General features: G+C 50.2%; 1 protein-coding gene across 2 annotated transcripts; it reads right to left on the bottom strand.

Moving 5' to 3' along the window:
• Positions 1-1,752: 1,752 nt before the first annotated feature.
• On the bottom strand, positions 1,753-22,228 carry PLIN3 (perilipin 3). 2 transcript variants are annotated; one of them, XM_055546838.1, is made up of 8 exons: positions 22,129-22,228; positions 18,928-19,009; positions 14,293-14,491; positions 14,046-14,128; positions 12,605-12,902; positions 7,832-8,031; positions 6,447-6,572; positions 1,753-2,562 (listed from the first exon to the last, which is right to left on the bottom strand). In XM_055546838.1, the coding sequence occupies exons 2-8, from the start codon at positions 18,991-18,993 to the stop codon at positions 2,221-2,223; spliced, it is 1,314 nt and encodes a 437-aa protein (XP_055402813.1). In that variant the 5' UTR covers positions 18,994-19,009; positions 22,129-22,228; the 3' UTR covers positions 1,753-2,220. The 2 variants fall into 2 exon arrangements, with proteins under 2 accessions (XP_055402813.1, XP_055402804.1); XM_055546829.1 differs by having other exon boundaries at positions 1,753-2,565; positions 22,129-22,221.
• Positions 22,229-23,018: the final 790 nt, after the last annotated feature.

Below are 23,018 nucleotides of genomic sequence, written 5' to 3'. Positions count from 1 at the left end.
CTTTTCTTGTTGCAGAGCATGGGCTCTAGGGTGTCTGGACTTCAGGAGGTGCAGCTCAAGGGCTCCAGAGCTCAGGCTCAGTAGTTGTGGCACGTGGACTTAGTTGCTCCCCGGCACAGATCTTCCTGGATCAGGGATCAAACCCATGTCTCCTGCGTTGGCAGGCAGATTCTTTACCACTGAGCCACCAGGGAAGCCCCTGATGTGAATCATTTTTAAGTCTTTATTGAATTTGTTACAACATTGCTTCTGTTTTATGTTTTGGTGTTTTTTTTGGCCACAAGGCATGTGGGATCTTAGCTCCTCAACCAGGGATGGAACCTGCACCTCCTGCATTGCAAGATGAAGGTCTTTAACATGGACCACCAGGGAGGTCCTGACCTTAGGATCTTTAAGTACAGCACTCCACAGAATCTTTGCACAGAACTGCACTGAGCTGGTTATCAATGAAACTGAGGGCTAGAGAGGCAAAAGACCCCACCCAGGGTCACACAGCAGGGACCAAGGAGCTGGCCAGTGGACCCACGTCCCATCACCAAGCTGGAGTCCAGCATGGCCAGGCCAGCACAGGACGCCGAGCCCTTGAGAGTGTGTCGTAAACAGAATGAGCACAGTCTTGCCATCACCAACATGGTTGACGGTAGGCGGACCCGTCCCCACTGTGTGCTCCATCTATAAAGCTCAATACCAAGGACTTCCCTGGCAGTCCAGTAGTCAAGATTTCACACTCCCAATGCAGGGTGCCTGAGTTCGACCCCCGGCAGGGGAACTAACACCCCATATGCCACAGGGCACAACCTAAAAAAATAAATGAAATAAAAAAGCACAAGACCAAAAAGGTTTGTACGTGAAGTGTACGGAATGGCCCCGGCCAAAGTGGGTGGAGAATTTGGTTGCTGTGTTTTCTCTGTAAGCAAATATTAGCACAGCAGTGGGAACATGGCCAGTCCCAGAAATGGATAGAAATTTTGGAAAGCCCAAACTGGCAACCTTGAATTCCTCAAAGCCAGGACAAGTTCCCTGAGTCTGCTGTAATAAATGGCCACAAACACAGCGGCTGGAAACCATACACGTTATCATCTGACAGTTCTAGAGGTCAGAAGTCTGGAGTCTTTTATATATATATAATTTATATGTATATATATGTGTGTGTGTGTGTGTGTTAGTTGCTCAGTCGTGTCTGACTCTTTACGACCCCAGGGACTGTAGTCTGCCAGGTTCCTCTGTCCATGAGATTCTTCAGGCAAGAACACTGGAGTGGGTTGCCATTCCGTTCTCCAGGGGATCTTCCAGACCTAGGGATCAAACCTGTGTCCCCTGCATTGGCAGGTGGATTCTTTACCACCTGAGCCACCAGGGAAGCCTGATAATAACGGTATCATTCTCTAAAAACATACTGATACGTCTCCAGTCAATAACGTTCAGGTGAAAAAAGACATATTAATATGTCTGGTAAGTAACGTGTTAATTGAATCCCATTTGTAAAGTCTCCTTTGCCATGTGAGAAATCAGGTCATCAGCATCTTTCGGGGGTCACAAAGTTCCCTGACATGCCTGGGAAGGCCCAGTACAGGAAAAGCAGTGGGCTTTTCCCTTCCTTTGGCTGCCTGGGACGTGACAACGGGGGCAAGACTCTGGCAGGTGAGTGGGGGGGAGATGAAAGACCCCCACTGCCCAAGAAGGCCATACAGAGACTCCAGAGTTGTTCAGCTGCTGAAAAATAAAAAAACCACACACACACATATACACATATATATGAGGCCTGGACTTTGCAGCTAAAATTTATTAAGGCAACACTGAAGCCTCCCGCACCCAGGGCTCGCTGGGCAGGCCTGAGCCCCCTTGAGTGTCAGCTGCCCTTGCCCCACCTCACCCATAAGAGGCTCACCTCCCAGAGGTCCAAGTCCACTAGCTTCAGGCTGATATCCAGGGGCCTCAATGTAGAAAAAGGGTGTGGGATGTAAGAACTATATTGCTGGTTTTTAAGGAAGAAAAAAAATTTGGAACCCTCTAGAAAAAAAATTTTTTTTTTCCTAGAACTCTTATCCTAATGACGGATGTGATGCTCAGGACACACTTCCTCCAAGCATGGAGAGGATGAGGGACAGGTCAGATTTGATAACCTCAGCTTCCTGAGGTGCGTTCCCAGTGAGGGGGCCCCTGTCACTCGCCAGCCCCTTGGAGAAGGCCGGAGCCCTCTGAGCCCTCCTCCAGCTTCTCCTATTTCTTCTTTTCTGGGGCTTTCTCGACGATTCCGGGGGCGAAGGGGCCCACCAGCCACATGATGGGTGTGTTCTGGGCCACATACTCCACCAAGTGGTCCAGGGCCTCTCGGGCGCTGGCCACCTGCTCGCGGCTCTGTGTCAGGACGCTGCTGGAGAGATCCTGGAAGGAGTGGATGCCAGAGAAGGTGGCTTGGAGGTCCTCTACCTGCTGGCGAGCCTGTAGAGCCTGGTCCTTGATGTGGGCGGGCAGACCCTGGAGGCTGGAGCCCAGCGAGGCACAGGTGGTCTGGAGCTGCTGGGTGATGTCACGGAACATGGCAAGCGTCTGAGACTCGACCTGCTGAGAAGGGGCGGGTGGGGGCATGATATCACCCTTTGCTTTGGGGGTAATAGGACTCAAGGGGCTTCCCAGGTGGCTCAGCAATAAGGATTCCACCTGTCAGTGCAGGAGATGTGGGTTTGATCCCTGGTTCGGGAAGATCCCCTGGGGAAGAAAATGGCAACCCACTACAGTATTCTTGCCTGAGAAAATCCCATGGACAGAGGAGCCTGGAAGGCTACAGTCCACAGGGTGACAAAGAGTCAGACACGACTTTTGACACGATTGAACCACAACAGGACCTAAAGACCAGGAAAGAGGAAATGGGGGTATTCCACCCAGCTTGGGGAAAGCCTTTCCCCAGGGCATGGAGGCTCAGAATACCAGCGCTTCGAGTTTCAAACCGTGCCAGATAATTGCCGGTCAAATTGAAAAACAGGCACAGAGATATTTTCAAAGAAGATACGCAGAACAATATGCACATGAAAAGATGTTCAACCTCATCAGACTTTAGGGAAGTGTGGCTCAAACCCACGATGAGACACACCTCACCCACACTAGGATGATTTGGGTCAAAGACAGACATGGGGGCTTCCCTGGTGGTCCAGTGGTTAAGAATCTGCCTGCCAAAGCAGGGGACACAGGTTCGATCCCTGGTCTGGGAAGGTTCCCACATGCCTCAGGGCAACCAAGCCCATGCACCCCGGAGCCTGTGCTCTGCAACAAAAGAAGCCACCGCAGAAAGAGCCCTGTGCACCAAGACAAAGAATAGCTCCCACTTGCTGCAACTAGGGAAAGTCCGTGCAACAACAAACACCCAGCACAGCCAAAAGACAAAAAAAAAACTGTTTAAAAAAAAGACATATATGGGACTTCCCTGGTGGTCCAGTGGTTAAGGCTCCATGCTCCCAATGCATGGGGTCCGTGTTCCATTCCTGGTCAGGGAACTAGATCCTGAATGTTGCAACTCAAGATCCTGAGTGCCACAACTAAGGCCTGGAACAGCCAAATAGATTTGAAAAAAAAAAAAGATCGAACAGGCGCTGGTGAGGATGGGAAGAAATTGGAACCCTCATATACTGGAGCGCAGCAGTCACTCTGGGAGACATTCTGACAGTTCCTCAAAATGGTAAACTGTAAGCCTAAGTGAGGACTTGACTCAGCAATTCCACCCCCTAGACTTCCGCCCGAGAGAAAAGAAAATGCATGTCTGTGCCAAGACTGGGTACACAAATGCTCAAAGGGGTGTTATTCACAGCCGCCGAAGGCGGAAACAACCCAAATGCCCATCTGCTGGCAAACGGGGACACAAAATGTTCATTCACACACCGCCACGTTCTTGCGCCATATAAAGGGGTGAAGCCCTGACACTTGCTGCCACGTGGATGGACCTTGAAGCCAGACACAGATGGCCACATGGTGTATGATTCTATTGATATGAAACATCCATAGGGACAAAGTACATTTGCAGTTTCCAGGGCATGGAGGGAAGATAGAAATGGGCTCTTATGATACTGGGGAGACAGTCTCCTCTTGGGGTGATGGGAATGCTCTGAATTATTAACACAGGTGATAGTCACACAACCCATGAATATACTACAAACCAATAAATTATACACTTTAAATGGGTCAGTTGTACAGTATGCGAATTATATCTCAAAACTTCTTTAATTCTGGTCTCACCGTACAGTATGTGGGATCTTAGTTCCCTGAACCAGGGATTGAACCAGGGCCACCGCAGTGAAAGTCCTGAGTCCTTAACACACTGGACCACCAGGGATTTCCCTCAAAACTCTTTTAAAGTACAAGATACTGAATTTTACACCTCAATACATTTGTTTTTGAAAAAGTGTTGTTTTTTTTTTTTTAAATGAGAAGGTCTGGAAGAACTTTTGAGGCCGAAGCTGTAAGTAGTGGGGGAGACCATGGCTGAGATAAGAGTCCTTGAAAATTCCTGAGTCTGGGGAGGAAATCAAAGCAGGTAGGGACCCTAGACTGCCCTGAGCCTGGTCAGCTGAGGACTCTGGCTTTGAACCTGGCCAGGAGGTGCTGCCAGGATCAATATCTATTTTCCCTTCGGCAGCTGGGGGGTTGGGGAAGATGGTTTTAAGTGGTTAGGGTCTGAATGCGCAACAGTTTTACAGAGATACTCACAATATCTTTAGAAATATCATTTTTTAAACACTATGTGCCTTATGTGTCAATGTGTGTGTGTGTACGTAAAATAACTCTTATACCAGGAAACTCATGATTTTAAGTGAACAATTCAGTGATTTTTTTTTTTTTATAGTACATTCACCAGGTAGTGCAACCAGCCCTTCTATCTAATTTCAGAACATTCCATCACCCCAAAAGAAACTCCAAAAAAAAGGGGGGATTCCTTAGCAGTCCAATGGTTAGGACTCTGAGCTCTCACTGCCAGAGGCACAGGTTTGATCCCTGGTCGACAGGTTTGATCCCTGGTCAGGGAACTAAGGTCTCATAAGCCTCCTGGCTTGACCAAAAAATAAAAAAAAAAACAGAGAAAGAAAAACAAACTCTCTCCCTACTTACCCCTTTCCCAGCTCCCAACAACCACTCATCCACTCTCTGTGTCAACAGATCGGCCTGTTCTGGACGTTTCCCATCAATGAAGTCCCACCCTGTGTGTCCTTCTGTGTCTGCTTCTCTGAGCATCGTGTTCTCAGGGTCCACCCACATGGTAGTGAGTGTCAGGCTCCCCTCCTTTTCACAGCTGAGTGATGCTCCCGTGTGTGGAAGGACCACATTTTGTGATGCATCATCTGCTGGTGGACATCTGGCTGTTCCACTTTGTGGCTGTTGTGCCTCAAACACTGCTATAAACACGTATGTTCATTTCACCTTAATGACCCTGCAGATGGTCCTGCACCCCATTCACAGATGGGGAAACTGAGGCCCAGCAAGGTTAGGCTGAGAACCTACAGTGCTAGGATATTAAAAGAGTCCCTAACACAGAGAGGCTATGGTTCAGAATAAGGCACGAGGATTGTTTGAGGCAGCAACTCAGTGAAAGCCTGGATGCGTGACACCTGCTGCTGCTGGACCCCAGAGACGGCAGCCCCCCCACCAGGCTCCCCCACCCCTGGGATTCTCCAGGCAAGAACACTGGAGTGGGTTGCCATTGCCTTCTCCAATGCATGAAAGTGAAAGGTGAAAGTGAAGTTGCTCAGTCGTGTCCGACTCTTAGCGACCCCATGGACTGCAGCCCACCAGGCTCCTCCATCCATGGGATTTTCCAGGCAAGAGGACTGGAGTGGGGTGCCATCGCCTTCTCTGTGAGTGACAGCACAGGTGGCAAAGTCAGGGCTCGTTCAGGAGACCAGCACTTGCCACAGACTGGAGGGGCCAGAGGGTGTTAGTGAGGAGCTATCGTGAGGAGCCTGGCGGGTAAATATGAAGGATATCATGGGACACTGGGATGGGGGAGAGGAGTCAGTCACTCGGTCGTGTCTGACTCTGTGACCCTATGGACTGTAGTCGGCCAAGTGCCTCTGTTCATGGGATTTTCCAGGCAAAAACACTGGAGTGGATTGCCATTTCCTCCTCCCGGGGATCTTCCCAACCCAGGGATTGAACCGGCGTCTCCTGCACCTCCTGCATTGGCAGGTAGATTCTTCTATCACTGAATCACCTGGGAAGCCCGAGGAGTCAGGACTCAAGAAAATGGAGCATGGCTTAGAATTCAGCAGGTAGAGACCCATCCCAATCAAGTGCCCTGTGGTTCAGAAGCAATATGCGCACCCAAGAGTAGAAATCCAGGCAGGCATCCTGGAGGAGTTGTCATCAGGTCCTGAAGGCAGTTAATGGGAGGAGAGGCTGGGGAAAGCGTGTGGAGAGGGGAGCCAGGGCCCCAAGCACCCAGTGCCATCCCCAGTGGGTACCTCTGGCTTGGCTGCGTTCTCCTCCGGGCCCTGCAGCCGCTTCTGCTTCCAGCCAAGCCACATCTGGTGTAGTTTCTCCTGACCCTCCACCAGCTTCTGATCGACGCCCTGCTTGATGGTTTCCATCTGGGGCAGAGGGAGATAGATGGTGGCTGCCTCAGGGCTTGAATGAAGCTGGCAGAGCCCCTGAGGATCCACAGGAATGCTGGAAGAGGCAGGAATCCACAGGGAGCCCAGGGGGTTGGAGCCCTGAACCCTAGGACCTTAGGCTGTGACTTCATTTGAAGACAGGTCTTCAAAGAAGTGATTAAGCTAAAATGAGATCATTAGGGTGGACCTAAAAGATGCTTGCTCCTTGGAAGAAAGGCTATGACAAATCTAAAGAGCATATTAAAAAGCAGAGACATCACTTTGCCAACAAAGGTCTATATAGTCAAAGCTATGGTTTTTCCAGTAGTCATGTATAGATCTGAGAGTTGGACTATAAAAAAGGCTGAGTGCTGAAGAACTGATGCCTTCGAAATGTGTTGCAGAAGACTCTTGGAGATCAAACCAGTCAATCTTAAAAGAAATCAACCCTGAATATTCATTGGAAGGACTGATGCTGATGCTGAAGCTCCAATACTTTGGCCACCTGATGTGAAGAGCCAACTCAATGGAAAAGGCCCTGATGCTGGGAAAGGTTGAGGTCACAGAGGATGAGATGGTTGAATGGCATCATCGACTCAATGGACATGAATCTGAGCAAACACCAGGAGATAGTGAAGGACAGGGAAGCCTGGTGTGCTAGGGTCCATGGGGTTACAAAGAGTCAGACATGACTTAGTGACTGAACAACGTTTTTGTATGACTGGTGTCCTTAAATAAAAAGGGGCTGTTGGGTGGACTTCCCTGGTGGTGCAGCGATTAAGACTCTGAGGCTCCACTGCAGCGCGCACAGGTTCAATTGCTGGTCGGGGAGGGAACTAAGCTTCTGCATGACGCACAGCGTGGCCAAAAAGAAAATAAACGAATGAATTGTTTTTAAAAGGGGGATGTTAGGACACAGACACATGGCGGGATGACCAGGTGAGGACACCGGGAGAAAACAGCATCCACTCGCCAAGGAGCGAGGCCTCAGAAAGAACCAACGTGCTGACATCTGGATCTTGAACTCTCAGCCCCTAGAACTGTGAGGCAATGAATGTGTGTTGTTTAAGCTGCCCAGTTCAGAGTACTTGTTACAGCAGCCCCAGCAAACTCAACCAGGACTGCAACCGCATGAGCCGGCCCAAGCAGATATGCAGAATGGGGAGGAGTAAGCCAGCAGACTTGGGGCGGGCTCACTGATGCATATGCTGCTTGCCACTGCCCTCGCCACCGAACCCTCTCACCATGGACCTCACCAGGATAAGCGTCTGTGACAGCTGGTGCAGGGCCTCCTGTGCCCTCTGCCTGGTGTTCTGCAGTTTGCCCAGAGAGTGTTCATAGGCCCGCTGGCGCAGCCTCTCCGACAGGGAGCCCAGACGCACGAAGTAGCTCTGCTCCTGGCGCTGCTGGGCCACCGAGGCGATGTCGAAGCCCTCAAGGGATGTGGCGAGGCGGGCTGGGGTGGGGAGGCAGGAAAAGTGTGGTGAAGGCAGAGTTTATGCCCTGGTCTGCAAGTATAAAAGGATCTCCCTGCCTTGGCTTTTTCCTCATCTGTGAAATGGGTAGGATGGGGGCCAAATATCCTGGGATTAAGAGGCCTTAGACTGTGAGGGTCTGAAAACTACGATCCTTGGACTGTATCTGTCCTGCCTCCAGTTTTATATGATCCAACCCGTGAATACAATTGTGCATGTTCATTATACGATGTCTACAGCAGCTTTCAAACTATAGTGGCAGAGTATGTGGCCTCTTAGCCTGCAGAGATTAAAATATTGTCTGGGAATTACTGGTTGGTCCAGTGGCTAAGACTCTGCGCCCAATGCAGGGGGCCTGGATTTGATCCCTGGTCAGGGAACTAGATCCAACATGTTTCAACCAAGAGTTTGCATGCCTCAACTAAAGATCTCGTGTGCTGCAACTAAGACCCCGTACAACCAAATAAATAAATATTTTAAAAAATATATTCATTATCTGATCCTTTACAAAAAGAGTTGGCCAATGCTGCCTGTACAGGTCCTAGCATATATTAATAGTGGTCAATCTTTTACAAGGTTCTAGGCACTCTGCATGCTTTCTGTTTTGTCTTTTTTTCCTGGCCATGCTGTGTGGCATTCGGGAATCTTAGTTCCCCGACCAGGAATCAAACCTGTGCCCCCTACACTGGGAGCCCGGATTATTAACTACTGGACCACCAGGCAAGTTCCTCACATGTATTCTTATTAAATCTTAACAGTTCTTAAAAAAAAAAAAAATCTTAACACTTCTAATAGGGAAGCGCTGTCATCCCATTTTTACAGGTGGGGAAACTGGGGCTCAGAGAGATTAATTGACTTGCCGAAGGTCACACAGCTGGGGCTCTACAAGTCAAGATCTGACGCCAGGCCCCATGTTCTTAACCACGATACTTGACTCTCCATGAGAAGTCTGAGCCACAAGAGAACCATCTTCACAGCAGTTAAGGAAAAGTTAGGACTGTCTAGTCCAGAAAATACTCGTAAAGTTACAAGGAAACAGGAATGGAAATCCATCTGTCTTGATAGTTTGATCCTATCTTATTCTGCTCCCTGTAGACTTTAATATAGTAGCTCTTAAAGTTTGAGTTTTGTAAGTAGCCTTATCTGGATTTGAAATGCCCTATAGCAGGGTCTGCAAATACAGCCCCTGGGCTGAATGCCACCTACTTTCGTCAACAAAATTTTATTGACATGTAGTCATACCCATTCATTTACCTACTGACTACACTTCTGTGCTACAATGGCAGAGTTGCATAGTTGGAACAGAGGCTGTATGGCCCAAAAAGGCCCAAATTATTTACCACCTGGCCTGTCAAGAAAATGTGGTCACCTGAAAAAAAGGTATACTAAAAAAAAAAAAAGGAACCCCCCTGGTGGTCCAGTGGTCCAGACTCCAAGCTCCCTGTGCAGGGAGCCCAGGTTCAATCCGTGGTCAGGGAACTGGATCCCACATACCACAACCGAGAGTTCACCCGCTGCAACTAAAGATCCTGCCTGCCACGACAAAAACTGAAGGTGTGTTCTGCATTCTGCAACTAAGACCCAGAGCAGCCAAATAAAATAAATAAACAAATCATTTTTTAAAAAGTAAATAAAAGTAAAAACTAAATGAGAAAGACAACTAACAAGGACCTACTCTATAGCAAAGGGAACTATACTCAATATCCTGTAATATATTCTTTTCCTCTAATGGAAAAGAATCTAAAAAAGAATATATTCATATACGTATGTAAAATGGAATTACTTTGCTGTATACTTGAAACTACCACAACATTGTAAATTTTTAAACTTCCCAAAAAAGGATTATACAATGTATAAAACAAATAGCTGAACAAAAATACTAGACACCCGGGACATTTAAAAGCAACAAAAACAAAAGTTGGCATGTTGGGAAAAACAAACCTGCCCCATTCTCCTGACCAAAGGCAAGTCTGCAAAGACTAAATCCAAACCAACAACATTCTGAACCCAGGCTACTGGTCACAACTTCTCCATGGCCCTCTGGGAACCTGCAGCTCTGCCCTCGCAAGTGAAAGCAGCTTTGTTATTTAGGCCAAGGTTGTCTGGCAACTGACTCATTGGAAAAGACCAATGAGAAATGACTCATTGGAAAAGACCTGATGTGGGGAAAGACTGAGGGCAGGCGAAGAAGACAACAGAGGATGAGATGGTTGGATGGTATCACCAACTTGATGGACATGAGTTTGAGCAAGCTCTGGGAGTTGGTGACAGACAGGGAAGCCTGGCGTGCTGCAGGCCACGGGGTCACAGAGGGTCAGACATGACTGAGCAACTGACCTGAACTGTCTGGCAGAGTCCAGGCATGTGGGAGCAAGCCGGCAGGGCCCCTGGAGGGGGCAGGTGCCTTTGGCAAAGGGGAGACCCAGGAGATGGCGGGAGCAGGGCTGTTTTGGCAGGAGCCCATGAGTAGCGTCCCAGCTATAACATGGCACCTTAACTCACAGACCCCCCCAGCATCTGAAGCCCCTCTCAGCACAATGATTTCATCCTTAGTTGCTGTTGTTTATTCACTAAGTCGTGTCCAACTCCTTGTGATCCCCTGGACTGTAGCCCGCCAGGTTCCTTTGTCCATGGGATTCCCCAGGCCAGATTAGTGGAGCTGGTTGCCATTCCTTCCTCCAAGGGATCTTCCCCACCCATGGATCCAACCCACGTCTCCTGCACTGGCAGGCGAACTCTTTACCACTGAGCCACCAGGGAAGCTGTTCATCCTTAGCAGATGGACACAAAAGAAAGAAAATCAAAGCTGGTCAGATAGATCTGTTCTCTGAAGTGGCTCCCAGGCCTGGCTCACAACCTGCCTCCCTGCAAACTTGGCATCTTCCCCTGCCTTCTGCTGACCAAAACTCACAGCTGCATCTTACTCCGTCTGAGCACTAGGAGGGGCCAGCAGGCACTGAACTTGGTGTGCAAGATGGAAGACATCAGCCGGATCCCTTCCTTCAAGAGATGCAGGGTAAAGTTTTGAAAACTCAAAGGCCAAGTGACATGAGATCCTCAACCCAGGAGCTGCAGGGCCTGAGATCATTGGCCCTGCTCCCCCTGGATGGAGCGTGGTGTCTGGGTACACGTGGCCCTCGGGGACCCTTGTTGCCATGGGCACTGGTGTGTGCAATACTGGTACGGCTGGAAGTTCCCATCACGGTGTGCAAAGGATGGCTGTGCCTCGAATGCAGGGCCAAGGCCAACTCCACGAGCCATAGGTATATGAAACCACGAGTAGGACTGGCCGCTTTGTCTCAACTCTTTCACCCCTGGTTTATTCCTGCCACCATCTGGTCCAGCCCCATCACAGCTCACCTAGACCAGGAGGGTCACCTGAACCTGTCTCCTTCGCTTCCCACCCCCGGTGTCTTTCCCATAGTAGCCACCAGAGGGCGCCTGTGAACACTGAGTCAGGCCCCGCCCCCTCTGCTCATAGTCTTCCAGGGTTCCCATCTCCCTAGGGGCAAAAGACCAAGTCCTCCCATGGCTCACAAGGCCCTTCACAATCTGCTCCCTTACCCTTGCTGCCCTTCCCTCTTCCCTCTCTCTCCCAGGCTCACTCTGCTCCAGCCACACATGCCGCCTCCCTGCTCCTCCCACACACATCAGGCACCACCCTGTCCCCTGGTTTCTCTGCTCAGACATCAGCACAGCTTCATATACCTCAGGGCAAGGTCACCTCCTCAGAAACATCTCCTTTAATCTAATTGCTGTACCCTTTAGGTTCCATGAGGGCAGAACTTTGTTCACTGACATACCCCTAGAACCTGGAAGCAGGTTTGGCATATAACTGGTGCTCAGGGTTTGAACAAACAGATAGATGCCTGGGTATGGGTGGAATGACAGAGAAGAGTTTCAGTGATTTTATTCGGGGACTTGAGCACCTGCTGGGCACCAGACAAGGGACACAGCTTCTGCTTTGTGGAATTGATGACTAGAGAAAAATCAGAGCCAAGCCGGGGGAGGTTTCAGGATACAATATGAACAAGGAATGGTGTGATTTTAGAGGTCTTATGAGGGGTGTGGCGGGTGTGTGGCATGTGAGCACAAAGCTGGAGGTAGAAGGGAATGAGCCATCTAGATGTCATGTATGGGTTCCTGGTAGAAGAAAAGGCCAGTGCAAAGGTCCCGGTGTGGGAACATGGTCAAGGATGGGCAAGGAGGCCTGTGAGGCTGGAGCAGAATGAATGAGGGCAGGTGGGTAAGTACAAGGGAGCTTCCAGGAGGATTGAGGCTGTTACCCACAGGGAGATGGGAGCCCTGGAGGGCTGCCATGGGAGAGGAGGGGCCTGACTTGAGTGCTCACAGGCGCCCTCTGGAGGCTGCTTCAGGGAGGACAGATACCATGCACCAGGGCAGAGGAACCAAGCTGATTGAGGTGGGCTAAGACAGATGGAGAGACGGGGCAGGGACCAGATGACAGCCTGTGAGGGACAGACTCCAGGTGGCTAGGAAGGACCCATATCAGATGGTCTGGGGAGGGGCCCCAGAGTCAAGGCCTGCACTCACCGAGCTCGGCGTCCGTCATGGGCAGGTGGTTGTCCACCCACTCCTCCGACTTGCCCAGCACTGTGTCCACCCCGCTCAGCACCATCTGGCCCACACGAGAGCCCACAACTGAGTGGACGCCACTGGTCACCATGGATTTGGTCAAGTCTACGCCGCTCTGCACAGCACCCCGGGTGACATCCACTGCCTCGGTGACTCGGGAGGCCACAGTGTCCTTGGCACTGGACACTGTGCTGGACACAGCCTGTCGGGCCCCTGACACTTTGGACGACACAAGCTCCTTGGTGTCTGCCAGGACCTACAAGAAGGGCCAGCGTCAGCATCTCCATTCTCCCTTCGTACCTGGGTGCCCTGACCCCTGCACCCCAACCTCTATAAGGGGTGGGCTGAAGGGAGGCGCTCCAGCTCCCGGGTGACCCTGAAGGGTGAGAGCAGTTAAGATCACATGCTCTGGGGCTGGATGGGCCAATTAGAGTCCTTGGCTTGATATATCCTAGCTGTGTATCCTCAGGCAAATCACTCGACCTCTCTGGGCCTCCACTTCTTCTTCCCATGGTGTTATGGGCTAAAGGGTACTGAAGCCCCCAGGACTTCAGAATGTGACTGTATATAGTGATGAGAACTTTAAGGCAGCAATTAAGGTAAAATGAGGCCATTATAGTGGATCCTAATCCAGTCTGTCTACATGCCTTGGGGCCAGAAAACCAAATCATAAAATAGAAGCAATACTAACAAATTCAATAAAAACTTTAAAGACGGTCCACATCAAAAAATCCAGAGAAAGTAGATTAAATAAAATTTAAAATAATTAAAATTAGTAACTGAGTTCCTCAGTCATACTGGCCACCTTCTAAGGGCCCAACACTCACATCTGGTTGTTGGTTTCCATATTGGATGGTGCAGAGAAAGAACATGTGCAGAGAAAGTTCAGAGACCGGGCAGCCTGGTCCACAGAGAAGGAACGGCATGTGCAAAGGTCCTGAGGCAGCTCTGAGATGGGTGTGTTCACTGTCTCTGCTTTCCCTTGCCTCCCCAAGATGAAAGTTCCATGAAGGCAAGGGCTCTGTATTCATCACCCTGTCCCGTACATGTGGGCACTAATGTGACTGAACTGGAGGACGGAGGCCAGCACAGACAAAATGGAGCAACTGAGGTGGGCATAGAGGGTCGGGAGGCAGTGGAGCCAGATCAGGTGGGACCGTCAGAAACACTCTGGCTTTTGCTCGGGGCAAGGTGGAAGACCCTAGAGGGCTTTGCGCATACCTGGCTGGTGTTCAGAATGTTCCTCCAGCTGCCCAGTGGGGAGAGGGTGGGAGAATAAATGCAGTCACATTTGTCTGCTATGGGTTAAGCTGAGACCACAGACCCCCCTACCCAGGTAGGCCCCCAGTCTTAGTGGAGCATCCTCCCTACCCCGCCCCTCATGGAGGCGGTTAGTCACCTTCTCCGGCGGCTGCTGCAGGATGGGCAGATTCTCCTCCAGTTTGTCCAGCCCTCTGTGGGCGTATTCACTGGCCGAGGTGACTGTGGGGGTGGGGGTGGGGTGGGGTAGGGGCAATAGACAGCTGATGGTTACTGCACATGTACATCCCTCAGGGGCTCTGGGAGGGTCCACAGACACTGCCCCGCCTCCCCCACCCGGAAATAGGCCGGAGTGGACGGTCCATGGGCTCCCATGCTTCACTCACGCTGGGGTTCCAGCTTGGACAGGATGGGCTGGGCCCCACTGACCGCAGCAGCCGTGAGGGTCTTCACCCCCTTCTCGGCCGCGTCGCAGACAGTCTTGACGTGGGGGTAGCTCTCCTTGGTGGACGTGTAGGCAGCAGACACCATGTTGCAGGTGGAGCTGATGAGGGGCATGCCGGCCACGCGGTCCACCACGCTGGGCTACGGGCAGGGAGGCTCAGGCCGGGGACGTGGCTCACCTCCCCCTCCCTATGCACTCACTCGGTTGCACAAGCCAGGCACTCCCTGGTTCCGCCAAGCGCTTCCTCTATCTTGGCCCGGCACCCCACTTGTCTGAACATGACCTTGACACCCACGGTGTGCCAGGCAGTGACAAGACATGAGAACTCCACTGTCCTGGAGCTCAGGTCTAAAACTGACCTCAGTGAACTATGCCCCCCATCCCACCCCCAGGGCCAGCCCACTACCTGCTTTTCCTTTTGCCTGTTTTTTTCCTAACAGCATTATTGAAATCTGGTTCATACGTCATAGAATTTCACCATTTTGAAATGCACGATTCAGAGGGTTTTAGTGTGTTTGCTCACAGGCTGTGTAACTCTCACTGTCTTAATTTCAGAACTTATTGATCGCTCTCAAAAGAAACTTGTCATTGACTGTCACACCCTTGCCTACCAGCCCCTGGGAACCATAAATCCACTTTCTGTCTCTGTGGATTGCTGCCTGTTCAGGATACCTCACAAAAAAAATGGAATCACACGTGGCCTTTTGTGTCCGGCCTCTTATACTCAGTGTCATTGTCAAGGTTCCTCCATGTAGTAGCGCGTGCTGGTGCTTCACTCCTTTTTTAAAAAATTGTGGTCAGATACACATAAAATTTACCATTTAAATAATTAGGTGCACAGCTCAGTGGCATTACGTATACATACATTGTTGTGCAACCGTGGCCAGCATCTGTCTCCAGATTCTCAGCTTCTTAAACTGAAACTCTGTCCCCTTTAAACACTGACTCCCCTCTCTTAGCCCCTGGCCCCACCGTCCACGTGTCTCTATAGATTTGACTCCTCTAAGGACCTCTTGTGAGTGGGATCAGACAGTATCTGTCCTTCTGTGCCTGGTTTCCCTCACTGAACATACCTTCAAGTTTCGTCCACACTGCACTGCATGTCAGTCCCTCATTGTTTCATGGTATGATAGTCCATGCTACCTGGTTTTTGTAAATAAAGTTTTATTGGCACATGGCTATTCCCGTTCATTTATGTATTGAATATAGCCATTCTTAACCTACAAGAGCAGAACTGAGTAGTCAGGCCTTGTGAGCCTCAGTTTCCTGACCCATAAAATGAGAACTCATTTCTGTCCTAAAGGAGTTGCAAAGGTGACCCATGTGAAGACGCATACAGAAGACTTAAGTCTCATAGGTGCTACCTGTAGAATCTGTGTAATCGCCAGTCCCAGGAGGTTGGGAGTATTATTCCAACTTTACAGACAGGTAAACTGGGGCAAGAAGAAGCTAAGTAAGCCATCCAAGGCCACAAAATTAGCCAATGGCAAAGCTGGACCTTGGACTCAGGCAGTCCTCCTTCAGCGTTTGCCCAGGAGGTCTCTTCAGAAGTTAATCACAAAGTTACCACAAAATCCGGCAATGCTGCTCCTATGATTCTACCCTAGAGACAGGAAAACACATGTCCACAGAAGATTTGTACATGAATGTTCTCACCAGCACTATTCACAATGGCCAAGAAATGGAAAAAAATCCCAATGTCCATGAATTCGTGAATGGATAAAGAAAATGTGGTAGAAAGCATGTTTTTAAAAATTCATAGCCTCCAAGGACTTCCCTGGTGGCTCAATGGTAAAGAATTCACCTGCCAATGCAAGAGGTACAGGTTCCATCCCTGGTCCGGGAAGATCCCACATGCCACGGAGCAACCAAGCCTGTGTACCACAACTGTATCGCCTGTGCTCGAGAGCCTGGGAGCCGAAACTATCGAGCCCTACGTCCTAAAGCCCGTGCTCCACAACAAGAGAAGCCATGGCGATGAGAAGCCCCCACACTGCAATGAACAGTAGCCCCCGCTCGCCACAGCTAGAGAAAAGCCCCCACACACACACAGCCTTTGAAGGGCTAACAGGCACAAAAGACTCTCCACATCACAAGTCGTTAGGAAAATCCAAGTCAAAACTACAATGAGATACCACCTCATACCCCACACTCACTGTGATGGCTACTATCAAATGAACAGATATTAATAAGCGATGTGGGAATGTGGAGAAATTGAAGCCCTTGTGTGCTATCAGTGGGAAAGCAAAATGATGCTGCCCCTATGGACAACACTATGGTGATCCTCAAAAAACTAAAAATGGAATTGCCATATGACCCAGCAGTTCCACTTCTGGGTATATAGACAAAAGCACTGAAAACAGAATCTCAAAGAGACATCTGTATACCCATGGTCAAAGAAGCTTTATTCACAACAGCTAAAACGTGGAAGCAAGCCAAGTGTCCTGTGGTCTGTGCACTCAGTGGGATAGGATTCGGCCTTAAAAAGGAAATTCTGATACAACATGGGTGAATCTTGAGGACATTATATTCGGTGAAATAAGCGAGACACAGAAGGACAAATACTATATGGTTCCACTTATGTGGTACCTAACGCAGAAGATTCTACTTCTTTTTCGGCTGTGCCTTGTGGCTTGTGAGATCTCAACTCCGTGACCAGGGATCCAATCCTCACCCTCTACACTGGAAGCACAAAGTCCTGAGACCACCAGGGAAATCCCAGAAGGTTCTACTTTTATAAACATGATTCTACTTATTTTACTTCTACAAGATGTCCACTTGGTAAATCCATCGGCAGGAAGCAGGTTAGTGGTTGTCAGGGGCTGGGGGAGAGGGGAACGGGCATGACCATTAGTGGGTGTGGGGTTTCGATTTGGGGTGAGGAAAGACTTCTGGAATAAGACAGTGATGACGGTTGTACACTGTGAATGTACTTAATGACACTGACCTGCACACTTCAAAACAGGTAAAATAGTATATTTTTATGTTATGTGCATTTTACCATAATTTTTAAAAAGGAATGAGAAAATTAATAAGGACCTACTATACAGCACATAGAATTCTACTCAATATTCTGTAATCACCTATGAAAATAGAATCTAAAAAACAGTAGATATACGTATAACTGACTCACCTTGCTGTATAGCAGAAATGAACATTGTATTAATAAATTATATTATTAATTGTATTAATAAAAGTCAACTGATGCTGTTGTTTAGTCGCTAAGTCATGTCTGATTCTTTTGTGATCCCATGGACTGTAGCCCACCAGGCTCCTCTGTTCATAGGATTCTCCAGGCAAGAATACTGGAGTGGGTTGTCATTTCCTTCTTCAGGGGATCTTCCCAAACTAGAGATCGAACCCTCGTCTCTTGCATCCTGCATTGGCAGGAGGGTTCTTTACACAGAGCCACCAGGGAAGTCAAAATACTCCAATAAAAATTCATTTTTAAAAAAGTAAGGGGACAGAGCACCAACAGATGCTACCAATACAACACAGAGGGACCTCAAGCAGATAACGCTTAGTAAGAGAAGTGGGATACAAAAGGGTATTGTAGCGTGTGTCTCCATTTATATGAAATGTCCAAAACAGGCAAATCAGTAGAAACAGAACCTAGATAAGGGGTTCCCAGGAGAAAGAGAAATGAGGAGTGACTGCTGGTGGGTACAGGGTCTCTTTTGGGGTGAATGAAAAATGTCCAGTGTGGTGGTGACGGCTGCATATGGGTAGTTTACTAAAAATCATTGAGTAGTACTCTTCATAAGGGTAAACTTTTTAAAAATGCTTCATCATCTTTTTTTTTTGGCCTTGTTATGGGGTATGTGGGATCTTAGTTCCCCCACCAGGCATTGAACCTACACCCCCTGCAGTGGGCATGCAGAGTCTTAACCACTGGACTGCCAGGGAAGTCCTCCTAAGGATGAATTTTATGGTATGTGTGTGTGTGCGGTGTGTTAGATACTTAGTCATGGACTGTAGCCCATCAGGCTCCTCTCTGCATGGAATTCTCCAGGCAAGAACACCGAAGTGGGCTGCCATTTCCTTCTCCAATTATGGTATTTGAATGATACCTTATTTTTAAAATATCATTTAGGTATTTTTAAAAAGCTGTTTATTAAAAGGGGCTTTGGGGAACTCCCTGGCAGTTCAGTGGTTAAGACACCTAGCGTTCACTGCTGAGGGCTCGGGTTCGATCCCTGGTTGGAGAACTAAGATCCCAAGAGTCCTGGCACGGCCAAAAAAAAAAAATGTAGCAGGGGGAATTCTATTTAAACTGGGAAGAAGAAGTGGAAATAGAAACTGACTTTCTTAGAAGGAGGACTCTAAGAGAACCTGCAGAGACAGGAAAGATCTTCCTGGGGAAGCCAGGCAGTTCAAACAGAGCTGCACCCCTGTTCTCCCAAGAGCCCTTGGAACCCCAAGATCTCCCGCCTTCGCTTGTTAATGGGGTACCTGCTAGGGTCTAGAACTCGACCCACTTGGAAGGGTGTCTCTCGACCCCACCGTGCTGCGAGCAGCCTCCTGCCAAGGCTCGTGTGTGGGAAGGCTCCTCCCACAGATCCCAGGCCTTCCTCACCTGCTGTACCGGTTCCTCTGCCGTCACCTGGGTGCTGGCAGTGGCTTCAGTCTCGTCAGCAGACATTTCTCAGAAGCGCGCACTGTGAGCAGAAGGACTAGTCAGGGTACGGCCGGCTCCTCGCTTCCCTCCATGGGCAAGTCCGGGTTCACACCTGCCCTCAGGGCTCCCCCACCCCCCCATTTCCTAGAACTCTGCCTCTAGATCAATTCCATGCACTTGTGAGCCTGTTCAAAATGGTGCTGATTCATCAGGTCAGAAGTCTGCATTTCCAACAAGCTCCCAGCTGCTGCTCAAGCAGCTGGTCTTGGGGCCACAGCTTAAAGGGCGAGGTCTGCGCACAGCCCTCCAAGGGCTCACCTGTGTCAGCTGTTTAGTCACTCAGCGGTGTCCGACTCTTTGTGGCCCCATGGACTGTTGCCCACCAGGCTCCTCTGTTCGTGGGATTTCCCAGGCAAGAATACTGGAGTGGGTTGCCATTTCCTTCTCCAGGGGATCTTCCCCACCCAGGGATCAAGGCTCTAGCGCTGGCATATGGATTCTTTACTGCTGAGTCACCTGGGAAGCCCCACCTGTATCAATATTATGGTGCAAAACCCCTGGAGTTGGCAAGTTGTCAGTTACTACTGGGTTTCAAGACATCTTCCCTTTGACCCAGAAACCTCACTGCAGGGACAGTCTCATACTGGTACTGCCACGTGGACAGAGACGTGTGTACCTGTGTTGCTAAAAAGAAGGGCAATAAAGATAGATAACAATGGTAGCCCAGGGCAGTGGCTGAAGACTGTAAAACTTACACGTAATTGACACAGCCCATGTCTGGGAAGATGCCGTGGAAAAGGGAATGGCTACCCTCTCTAGTATTCTTGCCTGGGGAATCCATGGACAGAGGAGCCTGGCGGGCTACAGTCCTTGGGGTCGCAAAAGAGTCGGACACTACTGAGCGACTAACACAACAAGATATTGTTAAGAGACCAAAGGTGTGAGTGGGGCTAAAGTTTTTGCTTATAAATCTTTAAAGAGACACAGGAAGAAAGATCGTGTAGCTGGGGCAAGCCTCTAACTTGTAAGCCAAGTAGATAATATTATCTGTTAAAAAAAAAAATTAATGTTAAAAGAAAAAAGCTAGAGAGACCATGCCTGGCCCCAGTGCATGTCCATCACGTCAGTCTCAGGGATGTGGGGAAATCAAAAGAGAGGTTCCCTGGGTGACTCTAACGCACACATGTGCAGGCAAGACAGCAGCCACAGGTGCTCCACTTTCCTGGCCAGGTGGAAAAACTAGAGCCTCGTCAGATTACATTTCAGAAGTCCCAGCCCCACCTATGCTGGGCAAGTGGGCAAGGAGCTGATAACCTCGTAACCGATAACCTCATAACCTGATAACCTCAGTCCTCTTATCTGTAAAATGGGCTAAACCTTCCTTAAGGCTGGTTCCCCAAGTGCTTCTTTTTTTTTTTTTGGTCATACCACACTGCATGTTCCCTGACCAGGGATCAAACCTGTGCCCCCCTGCAGTGGAAGTTCAGAGTCTTAACCACTGGACCACCAGAGAAGTCCCCCCACAATGAATGACCCCCAAGGTCATTCTAGAAGCCTCTGGTGAACCCCTGACCTCGAGCCTGAGCATTTTCTTCCAGACATGTGTTTGCCATTCCCTAAGTGGAACCCAGGCTTCCCAGAATCTGGGAAGTGGTAAAGACCCTGCCTGCCAAGGCAGGAGACATAAGAGAGGAGGGTTTGAACCCTGGTTTGGGAAGATCCCCTGGAGGAGGAAATGGCAACCCACTCCAGTATTCCTGCCTGGAGAATCCCATGGACAGAGGAGCCTGGCGGGCTACAGTCCATGGGGTCACGAAGAGTTGGACGTGACTGAAGTGACTTAGCGTGCACATGCTGACACACGAGTGGAACCCAGCAAACCAATGTTTTGAGAGCACCAGTTCTGGTGTTCAAACTTGGTTCTAATCCCGGCTCTGCAACTTGCCAGCTGTGGGAGCTTAGGAAGGCAACACCCCTTCTTGGAGCCTCATTTCCCACATCTATGAAATGGGGGTAACCATTCCTAGCACAGAGTCCCTGCGGATTGGAGGAGAGACTGCACGTGCTCACTTAGCTTGGGACCTGGCATGTAGCAGGTGCTCAGTAAACGGATCCATTTCACACCACTCTGTCTGCCACACAGAAACTGGTGAAACCAGCCAGGATTGAGCTTCTGCTTGGTACAAAGGTCCCCCACCCGGGAAGTGGGGCGAGGAGGCGCATCCACCCCTGGTGATCATCACCTGACTCCTGTTCTTCTCCTCCCCTTCCCCTTCCCCTGAGTTCACCTGGACAGCACACAGGTCCTCCTTCCCATCCGTTTTGTCCATCCAATCCCTCTGGAACTGGTTTAACCAAGAACGGCCATTGCAGATATCACACCCCCCTCCCCCGTAAGAGTCCTTGGGGGTCAGCAACCTGCCTGCAGCGGGCCTCAGCTGTGAGAGCAAGAACTGGCTGAGACTGGAGTCACGCAGCCGTCCAACTGCAGCCAGGATATGCTCAGATCCAACTTCCAGAATTCTCCAGAGAAGGAACCCAAGCCTCGGCTCCGGTTTTACAAACGTCCCAAGGACTCAGATAAGGGGTAGGCCTTCCCACCGCCACTTTATGCAATCCACTGGCCACACCCACCCAGGAAAAGCAGGCGGGATTGGCCCCAGAGCCTCCCAGGGTCAGCTGGGGTGCCAGAAGGAGCGCAAGGGAGGGGCCAAGTCCCCAGGCGCCAAAACCATTTGGAGAGGAAGGGGCTTTGCTAGGCAGAGGGACTGCTCCCCTGGTGGGGGTTGGGGGGGAATTTCTACGCGGAATGGTCTGCGGCTTGTCTCCAAAGTGCGTCAGCAATGCAGGAGGATGTGGTTTGGGACGGGGGACTTAGCCCCCCGCCCCATGCTGCCACTTCTAGGGTGTTCTTTCGTGCGCCTCCCCCCCGCCAAAGTCCTAGATATTGAGAGAAGAAAGTCTGAAAGTCTAAGCCTGTTCCAGAAGTTGAATTTTTCTGGGGAGGGAAGAGTGCTCAGCCCAGGCTGGAGACCCCTCCCCAGGCCGCGGAGACGAGCAGAGTCCCCAGGAAGGCCCTCCCTGTCCCTACCTTCCTTAGGGCACCCCAGGACTCAGCGGACCCCACCCCCACCTCAATCGGGGCCCCTCGCCTCTCACCGCGATCAGCGGGACGTCAGGGGCGCAGCTGCCACTACTTCAAAGCCAGCTCCAAAACCGTCCTGGGCCGGACCAAGACCAGCGTTTATACTTGGGGGCGGGCTCCCGGGAGTGACGGGTCGGAGGACCAATCTGGTTGGGGGCCGCCTGCCGCCAGGCCACGCCCCTCGCCCGGCTTGGGACACTGGAGCCACAAGTTAAGTACAGGAAAGGCTGGACTAGGGCGCCCTCCCGACTGCGCAGCCAGTTGGCGACACCCGTACGACCCCAGAGCCAGCCCAGGAGCGCTCTCTCCCCGTCTGGGACCCTGGGAACTCGGCGATGGGAGATGATCCTAGGGTCCCCTGTCCTTAACCAATCGAGGCTGTGAGAACTGAGAGATCATTGCGTGAGGCGCCACCACTCCATCCCGACCCCTCCGAACGAGGGTGATGGATCCGGCCCCATCTAGCATTATGAACAACTTGCCCTGACCTGTATCGTGCCACTCAATCCTCACAACACTGTGTGCCCATCTATCACCTCATTTTACAGCTGAGTACGAAGATCATGGCATCCGGTCCCATGACTTCATGGGAAATAGATGGGGAAACAGTGGAAACAGTGTCAGACTTTATTTTTCTGGGCTCCAAAATCACTGCAGATGGTGACTGCAGCCATGAAATTAAAAGACGCTTACTCCTTGGAAGGAAAGTTATGACCAACCTAGATAGCATATTCAAAAGCAGAGACATTACTTTGCCAACAAAGGTCCCTCTAGTCAAGGCTATGGTTTTTCAGTGGTCATGTATGAATGTGAGAGTTGGACTGTGAAGAAAGCTGAGCGCCGAAGGATTGATGCTTTTGAACTGTAGTGTTGGAGAAGACTCTTGAGAGTCCCTTGGACTGCA

Source organism: Bubalus kerabau, chromosome 1 (assembly GCF_029407905.1).
Source record: "Bubalus kerabau isolate K-KA32 ecotype Philippines breed swamp buffalo chromosome 1, PCC_UOA_SB_1v2, whole genome shotgun sequence".
NCBI lineage: Eukaryota > Metazoa > Chordata > Mammalia > Artiodactyla > Bovidae > Bubalus > Bubalus kerabau.
The sequence above is the reverse complement of the archived record's forward strand: the minus strand, read 5'-3'. Positions and strand labels throughout refer to the sequence as shown.